We start from the raw sequence: 21,149 nt of genomic DNA, 5'->3' as shown, positions 1-21,149 counted from the left end.
CCCACTTTTGCATGAAACCAAGGTTTGGGAACTTGGAAACTTGTCCCACGTCACAGAGCAGTCAGTGCAGACCTGCTGGCTCTAGTGCTTTTTCAGACTTGCTGAAACCCTCGATTTAGATGGCCCCTCCTCGCTGTCTCACCCCCCTTTTTTACTACCCCTCCCCCCAAAAAATCTCATTTTCAAGTCATCCTTTTCTATTCTTATTATCACTCCTCTATTGCCAGAGTCCCGGTCTGAGAGTGAGTCTGAGTGTTTCCATGAAAGGAAGACCATGAAAAGAAACAAACAAGCATGACAAGGGCGCTGTCATCATTTTGTAACAGGGTTTGTCTTTTTGGAACCAGCTAGCAGTGGTCGCTGCACAACATCGAGAATGCACTAAAATGAATTGTTCACTTTAAAATGGTTCATTTTATGGTACGTGAATTTCACCTCAACAACAAAAAAATAGAATATAGTTTCTCAACATTTCTCTGAGACTTTCTCTCTTTCCCATACTTAGCATCAGCTGGCTCAGAGACAGAACCAGAAGGCACTTGGCACATTTATTACGCACGATCTTCAGAGTAAGAATTGACGAAAGAAGAATGTGTTTTTCTGTAGTATCTCTTCAGACAAGATGCTATCAAGATCATGTATCTTTAAGAGAAAAAAACCCCTATTTAACATCTACGTGTTTTCTATAAATTTACACGTGTACCCTGGAGATGTTTGAGTTTGACCCTGTAAAAGCATTAAAGATCATCTTGCTAAAAACGGTTTGAGGTTAAGGATAACGGCATAAGTTATATTAAATAATGCGGAGATTCATAGCCCTGGAAATCCTAAAGAACATATCCAAAGGAATTCACAATTCCAGAATTCTCTTCATCCCTCCCTCTTCAGATGATGCTTAGTTTAAGACTTTCGATTTTGGAGCCTTTTCTTTCTCTTTTCTGCTGGTTAAAATGGGAAAGGAGGCGCTGGAGAACAGGGGAAGTCTGGAGACCTCTGAACTCTGACCTCAGTGCTCTCATCCTTAAAATGAGGGTCGGACTAGCTGACCCCATCCTTCCTGCCACTGGCCATCTCTAGGACGTCTCGGCTCTGCTGCTGGGTTGGCTCTCAGGGCACTCAACACGGCAAGGGGCAGGTTGGCTGAGGTGACCAGGAATCTCGAGGAGACAACTCAGCAGCTTCAGTGTCGCCCCCACCACGACCTGGGGGCCACTGCTCAGAAGAGACTCAGGAAGAGCATGAAGGAAAACGTCCTAGATTACACTGTCTGTTAAAAAACAATACCAAAAAGATAACTAAGTAAAATAATGAGATAAAACAGGTCCTGCACATATCCTTTCATTTGGTATCATCTTTTCACAGAAAACACAGAGAACTCCTGTCACAAAATTAGAGGGAAAAGCCAGTCTTCTATAAGCTGAACGTTTTCTAACAGACATCATTACAAAAGGGGAGGCAAGTTATTATAATTATTACTAGGGGACCAAAAATTTTGAAAAAGAACAGATGCTTTATTTGTTGGGTGGGGAGGGGGAGTGGCTAGTGAAGGGGAGGGCGATAAAGCAAAGAACAAGCGTGGACTTGTTACAGCGCTGGGGCTCGTTCACATGGAGTCTTATGCCCATCACACACACCCACTCTCTACCCTTGGTATTTCTGGCCCAGGTTCTTCATGGTGTTAACCTTAGAAAAAGGCTCTCTCTGCCTCAGAGTTACTTCACTATCATTACCTACAAGGATGGCATAAAGACCTCCACACGAGATGCCACTTCAAAATGATCTACACACCAGGACGTCTCAACAGCGCCCACAGGACATCAGTTCTCCGAGAGAGAAACCCTGCTGGCTGCTGCGAGCGCAGAGCTGGGCTGGTGTAGAGTTACATGATGACTTCAGGATCCTGAAAGTCACCAGGCACAGGGACGGGGGGCCAGGGACGTGGTGGGGCTACTGATGAAGACTGCTGGTTGCCCCTCAATAATCATGTTTCCATGAGGCCAGCACAGTGGTATAGTGGTTAAGTTCACGAGTTCCACTTCAGCGGCCCAGGGTTTGCAGGTTCAGATCCTGGGTGCGGACCAGAGCACCACACATCAAGCCACGCTGTGGTGGCGTCCCACATACAAAATAGAGGAAGATGGGCACAGCTGTTAGCTCAGGGCCAATCTTCCTCAACAAAAAGAGGAGGATTGGCAACAGATGTTAGCCCAGGGCCAGTCTTCCTCACCGCCCCCCGCAAAAAAACTCATATTTCCTTGTCCCTTAAAATAGGACATTTTTTTTTTGAGGAAGATTGGCCCTGAGCTAATATCTGTTGCCAATATCCCTCCTTTTTTTTTCCTTTTTTTCTCCCCAAAGCCCCAGTAGATAGTTGTACGTCATAGTTGTACATCCTTCTAGTTGCTGTATGTGGGACGCCGCCTCAGCACGGCTTGATGAGCAGTGAGTAGATCTGCACCCAGGATCTGAACCAGCGAACCCCGGGCCACAAAAGCAGAGCACAGGAACTTAACCGCTATGCCACCGGGCCGGCCCCAGACATTTTTTTTTTTAAAGGTGGGCACACGGCCACGTGGAATAAAGGCTACATTGTCCAATCCACCTTCCAGCTGGGTGTGGCCTTGTGACTATTCCCCTAGCCAACGGGATATAATCAGTGGTTGCTAGCCAATGTTTAACAACCAGCTCTCTTGGGGTGGGAGTGATGGGGGCACCCTGGTTTGTTTGCCAGTTTCCATGGTATCAATACTCCCACCACGGCTAATTTCCAGCTTCCACCTTGATGGCACTGAACATGGAGTTGGGAAGAGCTGCAGTTCTCACAAGCTGGTACCAACAGACTCCTGCCCATCACCGGTGCAATGAAAGCATACATGTGACTTTTGGGAAATGTCCTTAAAGGAGGAGACAAGTCTTAAATGGTGGAGGCATGCCCTCCTCTGCCCCTCCCTGCTGGCTGGAATGTGGATAGGATTGATAGAGATCCAGCCGCCACACTGGACCATGAGTGGGAGGCTGAGTGCTGAGGAACGGCCTGTGTATGAAGATCAGGCTGTTGGGCCAGCCAGAAATGGACCTGCAGCCCTCACTCACGTGACAACTGCGAAGAAGAAGAAAACTCCCATCTGTCAATGTAACTGAGACTTTTAGTTTTCCCATTCACAGTGGAATCCATCCCAGCTGAGGGCATCAGGCATGCTGAATAAGGTGTCTGAACAAAACTAGGATTTACACCTGGCAGAATCTTAAAGGATTCAGATTTGAAGCAACAACAAGAATTTCTGAACCTTTCTGGAAAGGACAAAGAGGACAGAGGGGAATAAAGTGTGGGGGGCGGGGAAGAAGGCCTGTGCCCAGCTGCTGCTCCCGAACATACACCCAGCCTCTTCCAGAGCACAGCAGAGACAGAACCGCCCCAGACCACGGCCGGCAGCCACGTGAGTCTTGCTGGTGGAGCAGCCAACAGAGGAAGGGACTTGAAAGGTGCATCTCACCTCAGCCCCTCCTGTGACCTGCAGACCCACACAAAGAGCAAGCGAGCCTATGCCAGCAAGGCTCCCTCCTCGCATACCTGGCCAGCTCCTGAATCCACAGTCTGCGGGCTCGCGGAGGACCCACCCACCAGCGCAGTCCAAACCCTCCGCCTGAGTGAGAAGGGCCTTTCTCAGACCTCTTTCCTCTACAGCACCTTTCCCAACACGAGAGGAGAAGTGGGAGGTGTATACGGTCACCTGGGCACAAACTGAGCTGACTCGGGGAAGAATAGGCAGTTCAGTACATTTTGCCTTTCTGGAATTTATTTAAAATGTATTTCTCAGGCATAGGCTGGCCTGTTATTTTCTTTGTGTTATACAGTGGGTTCCAGACAAATGTAGAATGACTTACTTAAAATATGGATAAAATTAATTATTACACGACCATCCAAAAAGTCAATATGCAAATAGAACATAATAGTGTCACAAGTATATTCTTATCCACTTTCCAATAACCTGTCTGGGATCTGTAGGGCACAGGTGCGCACACGTCCAACAGCAGTCCAGCGAGGCTGACCGTCTGTGATGGCACTAACCCATGCACTGCTGCGCGCTCTGAGGGGACCCACAGGATAGTTCCCATCACCCTGTATCTGACGTCTCTGACTGCACACTGACTCGACATCAGTCTCTTGACAACTTCAGACTAAAGGCCTCTTGTGTGATCGGCATGATTTTCACGCCCTCCTCACCACCCACACCCACCGCTCCCCAATACAAGTGATGCTGACTCGAGGATTGACGGTGCAAGTAGGGGGCACTCTCCGTGACAGTGGGAATGGGCGGGGAACAGCGAGAAGAGAGGAACCAGCCTGGCTGAGGCACACACATGATGAACACCTGTGTGAGAAGGGGTTCTGAAAGCAACTACATAAATCACAGTCTACTTTTAGGATAAAAACCAGGCAAAAACGAAACTTCTAGTCACATACGCTCAAGAATCCTGACAACAGCTCACATTTACAGGGCCAAGGAGCTTTCCAAATAATTGCAGACACTTGCTGCAAATACTTGAGGTATAACCATTATCACTCTTAAGTCAGACATCCAGGCACTGGAGGGCCCTGCCCAGGTTCTCATCCTGGCTGCGGCATTAGAGCCAGGATTAGACAAACTACGTATGTTTGCCTTGCCTCAGCGTTTCCATTTAAAAAGTAGAGATCATCAAGCACACTTTGCAGGGTGGTGTAAAAACTAGAGAGAATTGACATAAAGCACGTATGCCAAAGGTCTGCACAAAGCAATATTCTGCAAATGAGAGCTACATAAACTTTAGGTTAGAAAGGAACATACATGGTTGCTGTCGATAAGCAATCAAAAACTGAAATTGACTAGTCTGATGGCATAGTTTTAAATTATAACAAGTAAATACAAACTGAAATGAGCCAACATGTATTACATAATCCACATTTCAATCATATGGGCCCCAAACAAGAAAAATGAGACAAACTCAGACAAAATCTGGCACTGCTCCTCCTGCTCTGTTCTGTAAACTAGCTCCATGTTCACGTCTCTGTCCAGTGCCCTCATCTCTGCACCCACCGAACAGCACCTCTGCTTCCTTGGGCAAGAGGGCTAAGTCTGCCATTTTCCTTTTAATGGAAGCTTAATATCTACAGACGACCCATATCATCCCACTGGACCAGCAACCAAATTCTAAAGTGTAGCTTAAAACTTTGTGAAATAACTGTAATTCTGTAAAATAAGTCTACCTGCCAAGAAATCTATCTTTGGCAATTCAATTCCTAGGGGTAAATTGACACCAAAATTTTTTAAAAACGAAATTACCTTTTGTAGTCAGAAAACATATATCTAAGCAAGCTCTTTGCTTTCCTCAAATATAATCCCAAATAAAAGGAAGAGAGCTGCTTCTGGAGTCCAGTACTCAACCTTCTTCACAAGGGAAACAGAAAAGATCGTTATGAGCGGTTCAGAGGATGTGAGGGAGGTGTGGGAAACAGCCACAGAGGGAGGCTGTGAGCCCAGTAACGGGTTGTGAATTAATTCTTCAGAACAACAACTTAGAAAAGATGAATGTGGGGTAAAAATGTCCTGACTTAGGACCAGCATCGCTTGTTGTCAAGACTCTGTAAACTTTGAGCCAACTAATCCTGCAGCTTCTAAATTAATTTTGTAGTTTGTTTATTTCAAGTGTCACAGAGATAAATGCTAGATGTTTTAGTTATGTGCAAATGCTACGGAATTTTCCTGAATAAATACATTTTACATCCCTTGGGGTGTATATTTTGAACCACCTTAGCTAAAAGTCAAACAGAAGCAAGGAAATAAACTCACTTGTCAAACTCGTCAAAAGGATCACAACTCGGCAGTTTTGACAGAGCAAGTCGAAAATGTTCCGCTAGAAAACAAATGGAAGATTATGAGTAAAAGGATCATGGCTTCTTAGGTACAGAGCAAGCCACAGTGTCCTCCCCCAAACCCATTTCCAACTGGTATGGCCACAAATGATTTATTCTGGGGTGAAAATTAAGGATACAACTGCAATTAGCCAGTGCTGCCCGATAGGCACACTCAAAATGGTAAATGCTCCAAGGACACGTCCCAAAAACCCCAGAAAAATAAGACGATTAATCTGAAAACATGCATAAAAAGATAACTAAAAATTAGCAATATCAGATGAAACTGACAGTAGTACAGATATGAACAGTCAGCAAGTTTAAGCCTGTTAAATTATCAGATTCTCTGCAATATTATTTTAACACACACACACAGAGGATCAGCTGAATAGGCAAAATTTAACTCAGAAAAATGTAGGCTCATAACCTCCTGGGCTTTAAGAGTCTCTCAAAAATTTAGAACATAGGGGTTGGCCCAGTGGCATAGTGGTTAAGTGCGCACTCCGCTGTGGTAGCGCAGGGTTCACAGGTTTGGATCCCGGGTGCGGACCTATGCTCCACTTATCAAGCCATGCTGTGGTGGTGTCCCACATATAAAGCGGAGGAAGATGGGCACAGATGTTAGCTCAGGGCCAATCTTCCTCAGCAAAAAGAGGAGGATTGGCAATGGATGTTAGCACAGGGCTAATCTTCCTCACACACACACACACAAAAATCTAGAATGTAAAGCTGTGTACAGCCAATGAGTTCTCAACGAGCAGAGGGAAAAGTGTTACGTCATTAGTAGGTGGAGTACTTTTCATTAAATTTAGCAAAAATAAAATATCCACTGATTAAATTAAACGATTGATCAAGGAGCTAGACCTTACTGATAAAATAAAATAAAACTTCCAAGTAAAGAGGTGCAATGGGAGATGGGAGGAAGTTAACCCACAGGGTTATCCTGCTAACTCTAAATCAGAATAAAGTAAGACATCAGAACTCGTAAATAAGAGGGTGGCAAAACAGAAGTAAAAAGCAGTTTCTCGACAACAACAAAAAATCTACCACTTTTATTCTATACTATCTCAAAGGGAGTGGGGATTTGTATATTAAAACTTAATTCCCTTCATCCCATCCCAAAATCATACCCTTTAGGAATCATTATGAAGCAGAAAGATTAAAAGGCCTTAAAATTACATAAACATGTGGTTCACATCAAACAGCACTCATATTTATAGGGCAGCATAAGAAGAATATTACTGACCTGAATTTCTTATCCCATAGGGCAAATCAAACTTATCGCCACCATACAAGGAAGCAATCTTTTTAAAATCAGCTACACACAGAAAAGGGTGAAACTCATGAAATCTGGAAGAAAAGGATAAAGAATGATTTTCCCAAATACCCACAATATTCGCAGGCATTTAAAGTCACAACTGAAAACAACTGTAGTGCATCGTTCATATTGCTATACTGACTATGTATGAATGTATAACTATTTTAAAAATTCTTTAAAAATTGTCTTAAACAGCATTTCAGTATTCCATGGAATGGGATATACAATGGAACTTACAACCGGAATGGAAATACTTTCTAGGTCATGGAACCAAAATTATGTTACAGCTTCGGGGGGCTGGGGAGGAGGGAACAAAACGTAAAAACAAACCAACACCAAGTGATAAAAAGTTAATCCATCTACAGGAAGAAACAAAGGAATAACGGAAGATGAAAGTATTGATGCTAAGCCACTCCCAAATTAAAAAGTACCATATCTATGGAATCGTGTCAGCCGTGAAAATAAAAATAAGTGAAAAAGTGGATGCAGCTAGGACCAAACTCTCTCCTGAGGTCACTAGATTCAGATTTACTCGAGAACAAGAACTGCTCTGCTGAAGGCCGCCCCTGCCCCGATCTGGCACCCTCAGACGAGGGAGGAAGTTTGACGAGGGCAGGGTGTGCCTGTTTTCTTTCACTTTTAGCGCTGGCACAGAGTATGCAGGAAACACGTGTTTAATAAATGATTGAATGAATTTAAACTCCAAATTCATTCTTTATGAGACCATTATGAAATAGAAAAAATAAGAGTTTTTTTAATTTTAGAGAAGGAACAGGTATTAAAGCTCATATTAACATGCTGTTTTCACCCACCGGAAGGACTGGACGCTGCAGAGCAAATCAAGCTAACCCTTACTGCGACCCCCACACAGCACCCCATTTCTCCGGCCATTTCAGCTTTGCCCTTTCTTAGACTAAAAACTGCGGGTGGAGATCAGAGCGCCCCTGGGGCTTCAGAGGCTGCATGACAAAATGGAAATAGCGGTGGAGGAGGCTGAAAGAGCTTCAGTTTTGTCTTGGCTTTGCCACTCAGGAGCCACTAACCGCGGGCAAGTCACAGGAGCTGAGGATCTTAGGCTGAGCTAAGAACTCACACGGATTCACACTAAGGAAACAGGCGAGAGACCAGCCCCTCCCGCTTGAGACCTGACGTGTGTCCCAGTTGTGACAGTGACAGCAGCCTCGGGGGTCCAGCCAACCTTGAAAGATCATCTCTATTTTGGGGTTGATCCCCAAGCGCAGGATCCGCTCTGGGAAGAGGAAGCGACAGGTCCCCTGACTTAAGACTGAGAGGAGACTCAAGTTCTCTGGGTCTTCTGTGGGGAAGTGACCCACAGATGACTCTGCACCCTGAGGGCAAGGCGACAGAGGACGCTGGTCTCCGGAGTCGTGGGGGTGACAATGGTGAGTAAGGATTAACGTCTACTGCCAGTCAGACCTCGTGCCAGGCGACTCTCATTGTATTTCTAAGTGACATAATTGTTTAGCACCATGTCCCACACATAGTAGCGCTCAGTAAGTATCAGGCCTCTCTGCAATAATTACACAGTACATTGTATTTTATTACATTGTCTTATAGGACATTATAATGTATCGTATGACATTTCTGCTGTTGTTACTCCTACAGAAGCCTGGAAAGGTAGGTCAAGTCTGTGAATCAATTTAGACTAAGACACTGAAGCTATGAGAAGTGAAGTAACTATAGAATTATCTGGCAAAGCTGAAATGCACACTGAAGCTTAACTCTCAGGAAAGATGTCCTCTCCACAGCCCTGTGAGAAGACCTCCAGGGTTCCCAGTCAAGCTTCTCCTGATGCTACTGGCAGAGGAGAAGCACTGACCCCAGAGAATGCTGTTCCTGTGACAAATATGATTCTACTTGTCCTTACACTGTAGGCTTAAACACCTGCTGAGCAACCTTGCATAAATACTTTAACCCTTTTGGATTTTCTCAGAAAGAAAATATCTTTTTTGGCTAATGTTGAAGAGCACCTTGACTATAGACAAGCGTCTTAAGCCCGCTGTCTAAACCCATAGGTGGCTCCTGAAATCAGTTTTGCAAGTCATGATCAGTAAATTTTTAAAAAGTGAATAGAACAGAATACAGGGTGTCTGGAGTAGGAAGGGGGAAAATTCTTTCTTTCTTTTCTTATTATAAATATATGTGTATACCAGGTTCCAAAGTAAAATGTGTCAAAAAACTTTAAAACCACTCTTCTACTTTGCAGTGGTCCTAAGTGGGCACCCCCCATGGATAGACCACAGGCAGTCGTGGCACATCTGTAACCACATACAGAGAGATTTCATGCAGAGAGTCGGTTGGTTTTAAAGGGATCTGTAGTCCCAAAGGGTTAAGAAAACCAGTAACAGAAAGGGGCAGTAATATTATAAAAGAAAATAAGAAAAGCAAATGTGAATTTTTGATCCTTAAGGGATAAAATGCTGAAAAGCTTGTGCCTGTTTTATTTATTTATTTTTTTTTTTTAAAGATTTTATTTATTCATTTTTCCCCCCAAAGCCCCAGTAGATAGTTGTATGTCATAGGTTCACATCCTTCTAGTTGCTGTACGTGGGACTCGGCCTCCCGTTGGACGGAGAAGTGGTGCCTTGGGGCATGCCCGGGATCTGAACCCGGGCCGCCAGCATCAGAGCGCGCTCACTTAACCGCTAAGCCACGGAGCCGGCCCCTTGTGCCTGTTTTACACAAACAAGCCCAGACCAGACCATCGTTTATTCCTGTTTATCTAGAAGCAGCCTGACCAGCAATCTGTCAAAGTTGAGGTGACAGAAGAAAAGAACATTTGTGGATGGGAGAGTCAATTCTCTACAAGTCCTGACAACCACAATGAGCAGTCATTATTTCTCTTCTGTGAGACGAGGACGTAGTTCCTTAAGTCAGCGCAGGGCAGGAAAACACGTCTCACTGCACAGTGGAGCCTAGAGGCGGGGCAGGAGAAGCCACAAAGTAATAAGGGCGGAAGCCTACAGCCAACAACAAGGGGGAATAGAAGCCTAAAGGGGGTTCTCGCGTTATGACCCCCACAGGCCTCTCACCCTTGGGGACCCCGGGCCGATGAGTGCCCCGCCTTCCTACCGCACGCGGAGCTCGGACCCCGCACAGAGGCCGCGCCCGGGCTCCCCTCGGGTGGGTGCGGGGCGTCCACGCGCACCGCTCGGGTTTGTATGCGGAGAAGCACCCAAGCGTGGAAAACGGTGACAAACACACGTGGAACACTTGGACGCCACGGTTTCTCTGATATTTTTACCTCAGGAGAGAGGCAAAAGCCGGCTTTGACAAGCAGGGCTGGACCTCATTTCTCCGCTTCATCTCCACCGGAGGCACCCTAGGGGACAAAGACAGGCTCAGAAACCAGGAGCGGCGGCGCCCACGGAAGCCCGGGCCCCGAACCCCTCGGCCCTTGAGAGGGCCCCGGGCGGAGATGAAAGACCCCCCAGCAGCCCCTTCCCCAGGACCCGCACACACTCCAGGACCCGGGGATGCCAGACGAGGGAGCGGGGAGGGCTGAGGCGACATGCGACCCGGAGGGTGTCAAAGAACCGTGAATCAAAGGACCCTCGAGAAGGGCCAGGGTCACCGCACCACCGTGGAAGCCACAGCCAGGCTGGCCGCTCAGAAGTCCCCACAGCCTGGAGCCCAGCTCCCCGGTGCGCCGGCTCCCGGGGTGCTCCGGGTCCTCCCGCCACACCTGGGACACCTGCGCGCACCCAGCCCGCGGAAGCACCCAGCCCGCAGCTCCCACAGACCTGAGCCTGCCACCCGGGACCCCACAGAGCCCACTGTTCGCAGTCGGATCTCAGGCTCCTCGCCTCTTGGCACAGGTCAGGCCTGTGTGTCCCCTGAATGGAGCACTGTTCTCCACAATTTAAAAGGGTATTGTGAAACAAGACAGAGGGAACAAGGGAAATAAATGAAGGGCCGCGGAGGGGGGATCCAGACTTAGCCAGGAAAGAGAAAAGAGCCCAATAAGAACGTGTCAACGACCATCACCCATGTGAAGAATTAATCTAAAAAGAAAACTAATCAGTGTTCCTCTATAGTCTGCAGGATTCAAACTGAAAGAAATAGGCTAAACTCTTCATGGAGAGACTCAATTTTCAGTGATTTTTGGTACAGAATCCCCGTTGTTAGAACGGACAGGTTTCTGAACTATGAGGCTAGTAAAGTCCTTATGTAGAGAAACATCTTTTGTGAATAACACAAACACAAGAATCCCTTGATTTATCCATACAGAAGATACATAAATGCGGTGGACCAGCACATCAGGCTATAAAAGCTAAATTACATTAAGAGGACAAAATGAAGTATAAGATATTACTTGATTTCTAAGGTTATTAAAAATATAGAAAACTGTTTTAGGATATTGTGAAGACAAACTTTGGGTTGCTTTTAAAAGAAAGACAATTAACAGTCTTACATAGGTTTTAAGGAAGCAATTTCATGGCACGAATAACCATCTAAAGTAACTTCCCACGGTACTTTCTGTGACTCCAGTAATGTATTCCTTCCATGAACAGCATTACGTTTCAATCAACCAGTGATGAAATTAAATGCAGAAGCATCAAGTTCTTTTTTTTTTTTTTTTTTGAATCTAGTAAGCACAAGCTAGAAACAGGATCTAGGACCTACTATTGAAAGCAAATAGTACTGAACTTTTGTCTAAGACAGGAAGTTGCCATGTGCTTATTTTGATTTAATTATAAACTACCACTCAGCCAAGATTTAAAGGTCATCAAAACTTTATTCCTCGCCAAAGGACCAACAGTAAGAAAAAGGACAAAAAGCTTATTATAAAAGTTTTCTCTGCAATAAACTATCTGTGCCTCTTCAAAGTTTTATATATGACATTTCAAGTCAAAGTTGTTTCAAAAGGTACATATATCATCATTCACCAAATATTTTTAAACAAAGGAAACCACCTGTAGTGTCTACATTTTATTAACAATCTCTTATCCAAGATCTTAGGTTCTAAAAGTCAAGTCCTACTGAGTCCAAGAATTACTCCATTAATTCAAGGAGATGATATATTATATAAAGACTGTTATGTCCCAAAGATAGGCAACACCATTGCTTCATTGAAAAGTTAGTAAAAAGAAGGTGTTGCTTCTCAGTTTTTTTTTTTTTAAGATTTTCTTTATTTTTTTTTCCCCCCAAAGCCCCAGTAGATAGTTGTATGTCATAGCTGCACATCCTTTTTTAGTTGCTGTATGTGGGACACGGCCCCAGCATGGCCGGAGAAGCGGTGCGTCGGTGCGCGCCCGGGATCCGTACCCAGGCCGCCAGCAGCGTATCGCGCGCATCTAACTGCCAAGCCATGGGGCCGGCCCATCTTCTCAGTTTTTAAACTGTTAGAGATGCAGTGTACAGGATGCTGGATGGTAAAATCCCAATTTATAATGGAAAGCTAGAAAGGGTTCAAAATGTTGCAGGGGTTTTTACAGGTCCCTCTAATCATTTGTCTGTCTGTGTGAAAGACTAGTTCAGGAGCTGTTTTTAAATAGCAAAAACGAAACTTACCAGTAGACATTTGTTCCCCATAATATACAATGGAGCACGTAGTAGAGGAAGACAGCACTCAGGAATATGACCACGAGGTACCCTCTCATGGCTGGCCCACCTGGAACACAGGGAATGAGGCCAGACAAAGGCAAGACTGTTACACAAACAGAGTCACACAGCGGCTCCAACATAAGCATTATGAATAAACACCTAGAGAGGGAAGAACAGAAGAATACGATGCAGACCTAGTATTGCCGAAATACCCACCAAATTTGCAGAATGAGAATATTTTTTCTGTCTCTCCTTGTCCTCTTATCTTTAATCAAAACAACATGATACATGTTTAGACCAGGAAACACATCCATGGTTTCAAAGCTAGTGACTTCCATACTACTCTCTCACGTTAGATAAGAAAGAAAAAATTTCATTCAGAACAAAGTTTTACACATTTATTCCACATCCAAAACGTTTTTTCAGAAACATTAAAAAATATCTAGTGTTTTCTCTCTCTCAATAGAAAGTGAATATATGCCTTAAGATGTAAACAAACATTTCATTTCTTCAGTGCTCGAAATGACTTTTAAATGCTATACATTATAACTTTTACAAGTCCTTTTTCTAATTTTCAAAAACTGAGAAAAAAGCTACTAAAGAATATTTCCCATATCCTCAATTTTTATACACTTTTAGACACACCCATTTGATTTTTCAATGTCACAGCACAGGTAAATTTAGCCAGTTACTTGCTTGTTTTTGTATTAAATGGTCAGTATACTACACTGCATGTTTCCAGACAGACAAAAACCTGGGCACAATCCTCTCTAGAATATAAATGAAAAAAAAAACCCTTTATAGAATACATATTTTTTAAAAACCTGAAACATGTTTGTTCGGTTCCTACTTTTCCTCCAAAAAAATGAACAAGTTCTCACTTCCGCATGTAATTAAATGCAAAAGACAAATTTAATACGTGATATGATTCTATACTACATCTTCTATTTCAGTGCATGTGACTAAATTTATACTATTCCTTTGCATCTCTTATCCAGTTTCCAGTTCATCGAGACAATTTCACATGACACTCCTCTCAGTTCTGTCCGTGTCTGTTAACCTCTACTGGGGTGATTCGGGGTAGAGCGTGTTGGGTCTGGTTAGACAGATTGCCAAGTAATGCAATGCTGCCCCCCTTTAACGGTCAAATAAGTTCAAATGGAAATCTTAAAATACAGATCTCCTTTGCCTTCAAAAGTAGAATATACTAAACACAATTTAAGCTGTTCTTGATAATGCGGGGCTATCGTAACAAACGACGTAATTGTGCTGGGCTCTGTTGGAGTGGGGACCCTCTGGAACTAACGAGGGTGTGGGGCTGTTTGCTGAGGGTCCTACATGGTGGTGATCAGCCGGTGGGGACTGCCCATCTCTCCCCGCCCACTGGCAGCTGTTGCTTCTCACTGCTGTTAAGGCAGCCACCACCCCCACATGCCATTCTTATAAATTAGTTAGAAGTGAAGACTGTCAGCAGAAAGCAAGTAAATGAGTTAAATGAGCAAATTGTAGTTTACACATACTTCTCATTGGGATGCATAGCCCCATGAAGAGTCAACACTGGTTGGGAATCAGAAGACACGAACCATGGTCCAGCTCCACACAGGTCCTGGCTCGGGGGCCTAAGGTAGATCAGTTCACCTCTTCCAACCTGAGTGTCCTCCTGCATTTACAAGTGACTGCACACAACCTATGTCTTTGGGCTATTAGTTAACCAAAATGATGGGCATCAACCTATGACCAAAATACGTGCTGAATAAGTTTGTGTATTTTATTGTCGTTTGCTTTCTAAAACTAAAGCCAGCTGTACTCTTTTTCTACACAGTAAAAGGCAGGGTTTTTGAGAAAGCCAAAGTGAGACCTGGCCCATCCTTAATGCAGCCTGCACCACATTCTTATTGGCCTGACAGGAAGCTGCGGCTGGGTGTGGCTTTGGCAGAAGGCCCAGCATCCTCTGAGGCAAAGGGAGGGGAGCATGTAAGGGCTGCTGCTTCCATCACGCCGGGCCTGGGCCTGGGCCCCCCTTCCACTCTATTCTGTCTTCCTCACCCGTTTGTAATGTATGCTATCTTGATATAGTGTGGGATCTTTTAAAAATCACCTTAAATTCTTCTTGGTAAAAAGCAAGAAATAAATTGCATGATATTTAGTAGCTAAAAAAAAAAAATAGTATGGTTCCATGCTATTTGAGAAATAATTAGTAAAATCCAAGTGATGAAGAGAATTAAGGTTTGGGGACCATCGCGTAGAAGTCTAAGACAGTGAGGTATTTGGGATGTTGGACGCAACGCTGAAGCGGCTGACTGAAGAATCAAAGACGGACAAGACGGCTAGCCCAGAGCCTGGCCCTGACACGTTCAACCAACGTCGGCTTTCCTTCCTTCCCTGGTACTCGCTGAATTGGGAAGGTCAAGACGCTGGGTCCTAAAAGGCAGTCCATCCTATCTGAGAGAGACGAGACTAGGAAACGCTGTGGCCGGAGGCCATGAGCGCTCCTTCATGACAAGGTACAGGCCCATTGGTGCCGACAGGGAGCCCACGTGCACTTAGCTTGTCTCATCCCTTCAACTGAACTGACCTCAGGAAATGCTTTTTTTCCCATGCAAGTAGCTCCCAAATATGAATATAGGATAAATGTAAGACTCCAAAGAACACAATCGGGTTATTTAGAGACCCTGAGACTCCTTTGAAAATCACTGTAATGAAGCCTTTTTTGTGGTACATGCTGATGGTCTCAGACATCAGGGGTGTCCAGCACCGCTGGGAATTCTAGAACCCGAGTTAGACTTGTATCTAGACAGCTTTAGAAATTACTGATACCGGGCTTAGGACAACCCGGCAGGCATTTTACCGTGGGCCAAAATAGTCACCAAACGACCTGCTTAAATACTCAGATTAAATACTTAAGGCTCCACCCAGAAAAACACCATTTATGCAGCACCCAACAAGAGAGCCACTTGCCAGTATAAGCAATTTTTTAAAAACATATTTACATCTAAGATAAGACAACACATGAAGGCCTAGAGAAAGAAATCAGTATTTACAATTCAATTTGCTTCTCTGTCCCCCAAAGCACATTCTTTGGGAAATTTATGTATTATTTTACAGAGCACAGAAGTATGGGTAAGCGAGATTTTTATTGTTTTCCATTCACTAATGTGGTTTAGCTGAAAACAAAGAAGTGTGAGAGAACATTCTTTTTTCCTTCAAAAAGCAAAATAAATCCACTCTTGAAGAGCCAGTGCCTACCCAACTGAGAAAAATTAAGAAAGCTTAGCCACTCTCTTTTATTTCATGGGCGATTCAAAGCGTCTGTAGTCAAGTTGCAAAGTAGAATGGGGCCAGCCAGGATATCCTTGTGATAAACATATATAGTTCCTCTGCTTGCTTGCAGGAAAAAGCTTTCACAGATAAATGAATTCTCTAATTATAATTCTATAAATGGAATGACCATTTTGCTTTGAGCAAAAGCATTCAAAGGAAAGCCAGTTAGAATTTAACAGAATGCATACTTTAAAAAAATAAATAAATATGGCCCTTCAATAGGAAACAAACAAGTTTGCAGATCTTGACATTAAAGATGATAGGCGCCAGCTTCTCGGCTGCAGCTCCTCCTAAGACCAAGGTCCCTCAAACATCCTGTACAAAGTTTCAATCATAGAGCAATTATTCGTCTACAGTGTGAGTAGAAGGCATCAAGGAGAGCAGGACTCATAGGCAGAGATCAAATGTTTATTTCTTCTCAAATGATGATACATAATCCAATATACGAATAACCTACATACGCCAAAGTGAGCTCAACCTCGGCAACAGTTTTTCCTTCTCTTTAATAAGAAAAGTCTATTTGATGTGTGTGGAGCTGTAAAGTTCATATAATGCTTGCATGCCATCACCTCACTAAAGGCTCAAAACAAGCTTGATAAACGGTTGTGCAGTTGTGATCTTCCTGAGGAAGAAGGGAAATGAAAGTTTCTCAGCTTCAGTGAGTTGTCGCGGGTCACGCAGTTTAAGAGACAGAAATAGACTAAAGGTCTGACCAGGGTTCTATTCCTGGTGTCGCTCTGCCTCTGAAGACAAAGGGCATGAGAGGCTCTCAAAAGAGGGAATTCGAATCTATGGCTTCCTGACAGCGTTCCACTGGTGGCGACAGTTCCAGAGGGTGAATTCAGATAGCGGTGAGGGGAGGTGGCCCCAGGGCAGCGTTCCCCAAAGCAACTTGGCAGTTCCAAGGCTCAGCACCAGCTGGGGGCCTGTCCACAGGCACAGGCCTGAGCCCCCAGTCGATCCGAAATCCCTGGGGCTCAGGAATGTGCACTGAAACAAGCACCTTCCAGTTTGATTCTTATGCATACTCAAGTTGAAGAACCACCGCTCTGGGATACGCTACAGACCATGGAGAAAAAAATCATGGATTTACTGAAGCACAGACATGCTAAGCGATGTCAGAGCAGTTATCCAGGAGCCCAGGTGCTGTCTGTCTATTGTTTCCTTTCCAGCACTTCTGACAACAGCTGGCACACAGAAGATGCAAAGTAGATCCCGTAACTAGATGCTTTGTTTTTACCCACAATGCCTAGCACACAGCAAATCTCCAACGAATAACGGCTGATTAGCGTGCACCAAGACCGGTGATAAATGCTTTTGGTGCACTGTCTCCTGTAACGCTCACAACCCCCTGTGAAGGGAGGTAAACCTACAGTGCCTATTGTACAGCCGAGGAAACTGAAGCTATGAGAGTAGCAGGACTTTCCTGGGCGGAGAAGTAGCAGAACCAGGACTCAAACCCGAATCTCTGAGTCCGGAGCAGGCATTGTACTGCTCCTCCCCAGATGTGAGCTTTTACCGACAGGCACAGGCCATGCCCTGGGCACCAAACATTACAGACATTTCTCTCCTTTGTGTATCCCCCCAGCTCCTTAAGTAGTATCAATTCTAGGGGTTGGTGAAACGGAGAGAAAGGTTATAGTCACCAACTGTGCTGAAATAAAACCTTGTTACTCCCAACCTTGTTATTCTGTATTTCAGTAAATCTATTTTTTTTCTCCGTGGTTCTGTTGAGCGTCCTAGAGCAGTGATTCTCAAAGTTTCGTAAGCACAAGAATCAAACTGGAAGGTGCTTGTTTCAATGCACATTCCTGAGCCCCAGAGCAACCATGACAGCATTGTTTATAAAATAGAACAAACCCTACGGAATTGACTTGAAAATGGTCAGATTTTTTAGACTTTCCTAATGCTTTCTCAAACCAAAAGGAGCCTGTTTTTCCAACAACCAGCTAGAAAAAAGCGTGTTCAGCAATAATTCTGGAAACATTGTTCTATTCACCAAGCGCAAAAACCCTGAGGGTATCTCAATCGATAGCATACAACCCCAAGGAAGAAACCCCTTCATTTGCACTTTTCCAGATGCTGAGCACACGCAGACCCAGCCCGTCTGCCCCTCTGCGCCAGGTTCCTCCAGACCTGGCCACAGACGCTTCCTAACCCCTCCCGAGGCTCAGCCCACCCCAACTCTCAGACTGATCCTGGCCCAAGGAAAGGAGCCTGAGGAGCCCTTGAGCAGCATCTCGACAGCTTGGTCAGCCTCCTGCTGGTCCATGCTGACCCCGGGCGTCTCATCCACCAGCTTGGGTTCCCGGCACCGGGTCCCTGAATTATATCCTGGTTTTCCAGTGTCTGCATTCTTCTCTCTCGCGGCCACTCCAGCAGCTCTGCAGCCCAACTTCTAATGCTTTAGTAAGCGGATCCTAAACTACATCCTCATCCACTCTGTCCCCTCATGCTTTCTGCTTCCTCAGGGACAGGTGTTCTACTGTTCTGCTGCTCAGTCTCATCTCACATTCAGCACGCTGCTGCTCAACAGTAATACCCAAGAACTTGTAACTCTGTGAAAATTAGAAGAGGACACACCCTTGGCTCCACTCAGCCCTCTGGGCACGTATCTTGGCATGGGCAGGATTTCAGCCACAACCTTCCCCTCAGCCAGGTGCCCCTGTTCACGGCTCACCTTGATAGCCTTACTAAGTGGCCCTGCTGACAGCCTGTGTCCATTCAGCCCTAGAAGAGGCCCTTCTCCATTCAGGTCTCCACCAGTCCTCAGCTCACACTGACACACGGCGAGACAGTCTGTCTGAACTTGGTGAACAGATCTTATACCCTGCCTTCCTTCCTCTTTATATTTATTGCTCAGTTTATGACTGTTCTCTGCAATCGCCTGCTAATGTGAGCATCAGCTCCAGCTCTAGCGATGTAGCATGTCTAGATTTTTTGGTCCAGCCCCACGGGATCCCTGAGCCCCCTAGACCTAGCCATCTCCATGTAGCCCAAACCTTAACAGAGACACACAGGACCCCACAGTGACAGTTGTGAAGCCCTCAGTCCTCTTTTTTTTTTTTTTTGTGAGGAAGATCAGTCCTGTGCTAACATCTGCCAATCCTCCCCCACCCTTTTTTTTTTGTGAGGAAGACTGGCCCTGGGCTAACATCCGTGCCCATCTTCCTACACTTTATATGGGACGCTGCCACAGCATGGCTTGCCAAGCCGTGCATCGGTGCACGCCCGGGATCCAAACCAGCAAACTCTGGGCCGCCGCAGCGAAACTCACGCACTTAACCGCTTGCACCACCGGGCCGGCCCCCTCAGTCCTCTTGAACTCATTTACCACCCCTCTTTTAAGTTACGGTCCTTATTATGAATTGGATGATCCTCATTTACATACCAAGGACCTCCAGCCCCCGGTGGTGAGGATCACGTGAATAACAGCACAGTTTATAGGTACTTACCACATGCCCAGCACTAAGCCCTTTCTTGCAGGACGATGAGAGCAGGGTGCAACCAAACCCGATCTGTCTGGGTTTATAAATTGCACATTATGGGAATCTATAATTACTGTATTTTAAAACTATAACATTGTGAACTTAATATATTCACTTAATAACTTTTTTAAGTAAAGCAAGGGAATGATACACGTTAAATGTACACATTTATTAAAATATACTTAGAGACATTATAATATGAAAACCCATTCATTTCACAATTAATGACATAAATCTTAAAGAATCAGTAGTTTGGCTGATGGAATTTCTGCTAGAACCACCTGAAATTCTCAATTGGACATAATTAAGGAATGAACAACAGCACATACAAAATTACATCATATGCAATATTACACCTGAAAAAGCTAAATTTAAATCTGAAGTGTTAAGCTACTGCTATTTGATACAAATTCAGCAAAAAAAATCTCTGACATTACTGAGTAAATTAATAGAAAATTATAATTTGACTTATGTACCTCCCCCCAAAAAAACTATTTGTATACTTTCAACAAATTGGACTGACTGTATACATTCTGATTTCTAAATACATAGTTTTTTCTTTCTGCAGGGCAAAAGGAGAACATGTATAACTAACTTTCTTTCTCTCCTCTCCCTCCAATTCTTCTGCTAACACAGTGACACACAGTGAGTTCCCACACACACACTCTTCTCTCCATCTTTCAAGAAAGCTGGGGCTTTGCCAGATTTCGTCCTTAGCATATGTAGCAAGTCTTTTCACCCAATTAAAGCCAAGCTTTCACTGCCAAAGCATATGGCTGAAACCTCCCCTGAACGTTGGGTGTGCTCACTACAAAGAATAGAAAAGGGAGAGAAATGACTTTTCAGCAGAATTTTGTTTTTTCCTAGCACAGCAGGACACACTAAAATCATTCAGCTAATAGCATACTATGCTGGATGTGAAACATAAATGAACTGGAGTTCCTGTTTTCAAGATCTCTCCCTTTAGACTCGGCTATATTGAAAAGACACAAAGAAGCTTTTAAGGGAACGTCTTATGTTCCTACTGTTTATTCATATTTTCTCCCAGAGACTCATTTCTTCTCCCAGAGTGGAATTTTTCTTTATTTCCTTATATTACTATCCCACTGATAAGAGAGTCTCCAAGGAGCGTTAGAAATGCTTAATAGGTTAATGATTGTAAACCATTTTTTACATTAATCTTGAGATAAAATTTTTATATAATAAAATTCACCACTTTTACGTATACAATTTGATGAGTTTTGACAAATGTATACAGTCATGTAACAACCACCCAAATCATACTAAACATTTCCATCAACCCTAAGAGTTCCCGTCTTCCTCTTTCCAGACAACTTCCTTCCCCCATTTCCTGATGTCTGATCTGCTTATCACCATAGTTGTGCTTTTTCTAGAAGTCCATATACATGGAATCATACAGTATGTATCTTACTTTTGGCTTATCGCAATTAGTATAATGCTTTTGAAAAAATTGTCCATTTGTTACTTGTACTAGGAATTCATTCCTTTTTATTGCTAAGTAGTATTCTACTGTATGGCTAGACCACAATTTGTTTATCAATTC

The 21,149-nt window shown here is 44.3% G+C and overlaps 1 protein-coding gene across 9 annotated transcripts in view; it reads right to left on the bottom strand.

The window, feature by feature from the left end:
- Window positions 1–21,149, bottom strand: part of ST3GAL6 (ST3 beta-galactoside alpha-2,3-sialyltransferase 6) — a 78,430-nt gene that overhangs the window by 14,824 nt on the left and 42,457 nt on the right. For 8 of the 9 annotated variants that reach the window (XM_087439492.1, XM_087439489.1, XM_087439485.1 and 5 more), the window contains 4 exons: window positions 12,744–12,843; window positions 10,474–10,551; window positions 7,137–7,240; window positions 5,829–5,892 (listed from right to left, as the gene is read on the bottom strand). In XM_087439492.1, coding sequence (XP_087295618.1) covers window positions 5,829–5,892; window positions 7,137–7,240; window positions 10,474–10,551; window positions 12,744–12,832 — 335 coding nt within the window. In that variant the 5' untranslated portion in view covers window positions 12,833–12,843. Of the gene's footprint in view, window positions 1–5,828; window positions 5,893–7,136; window positions 7,241–10,473; window positions 10,552–12,743; window positions 12,844–18,777; window positions 18,895–21,149 lie in introns of those variants that run through there. The other variant, XM_087439493.1, reaches the window with a different exon arrangement.

The sequence above is a fragment of the Ceratotherium simum genome, chromosome 15 (assembly GCF_057802395.1).
Source record: "Ceratotherium simum simum isolate JZ-2026a chromosome 15, ASM5780239v1, whole genome shotgun sequence".
In the NCBI taxonomy this organism is placed as follows: domain Eukaryota; kingdom Metazoa; phylum Chordata; class Mammalia; order Perissodactyla; family Rhinocerotidae; genus Ceratotherium; species Ceratotherium simum.
This window is presented reverse-complemented; position numbering and strand designations above follow the sequence as displayed.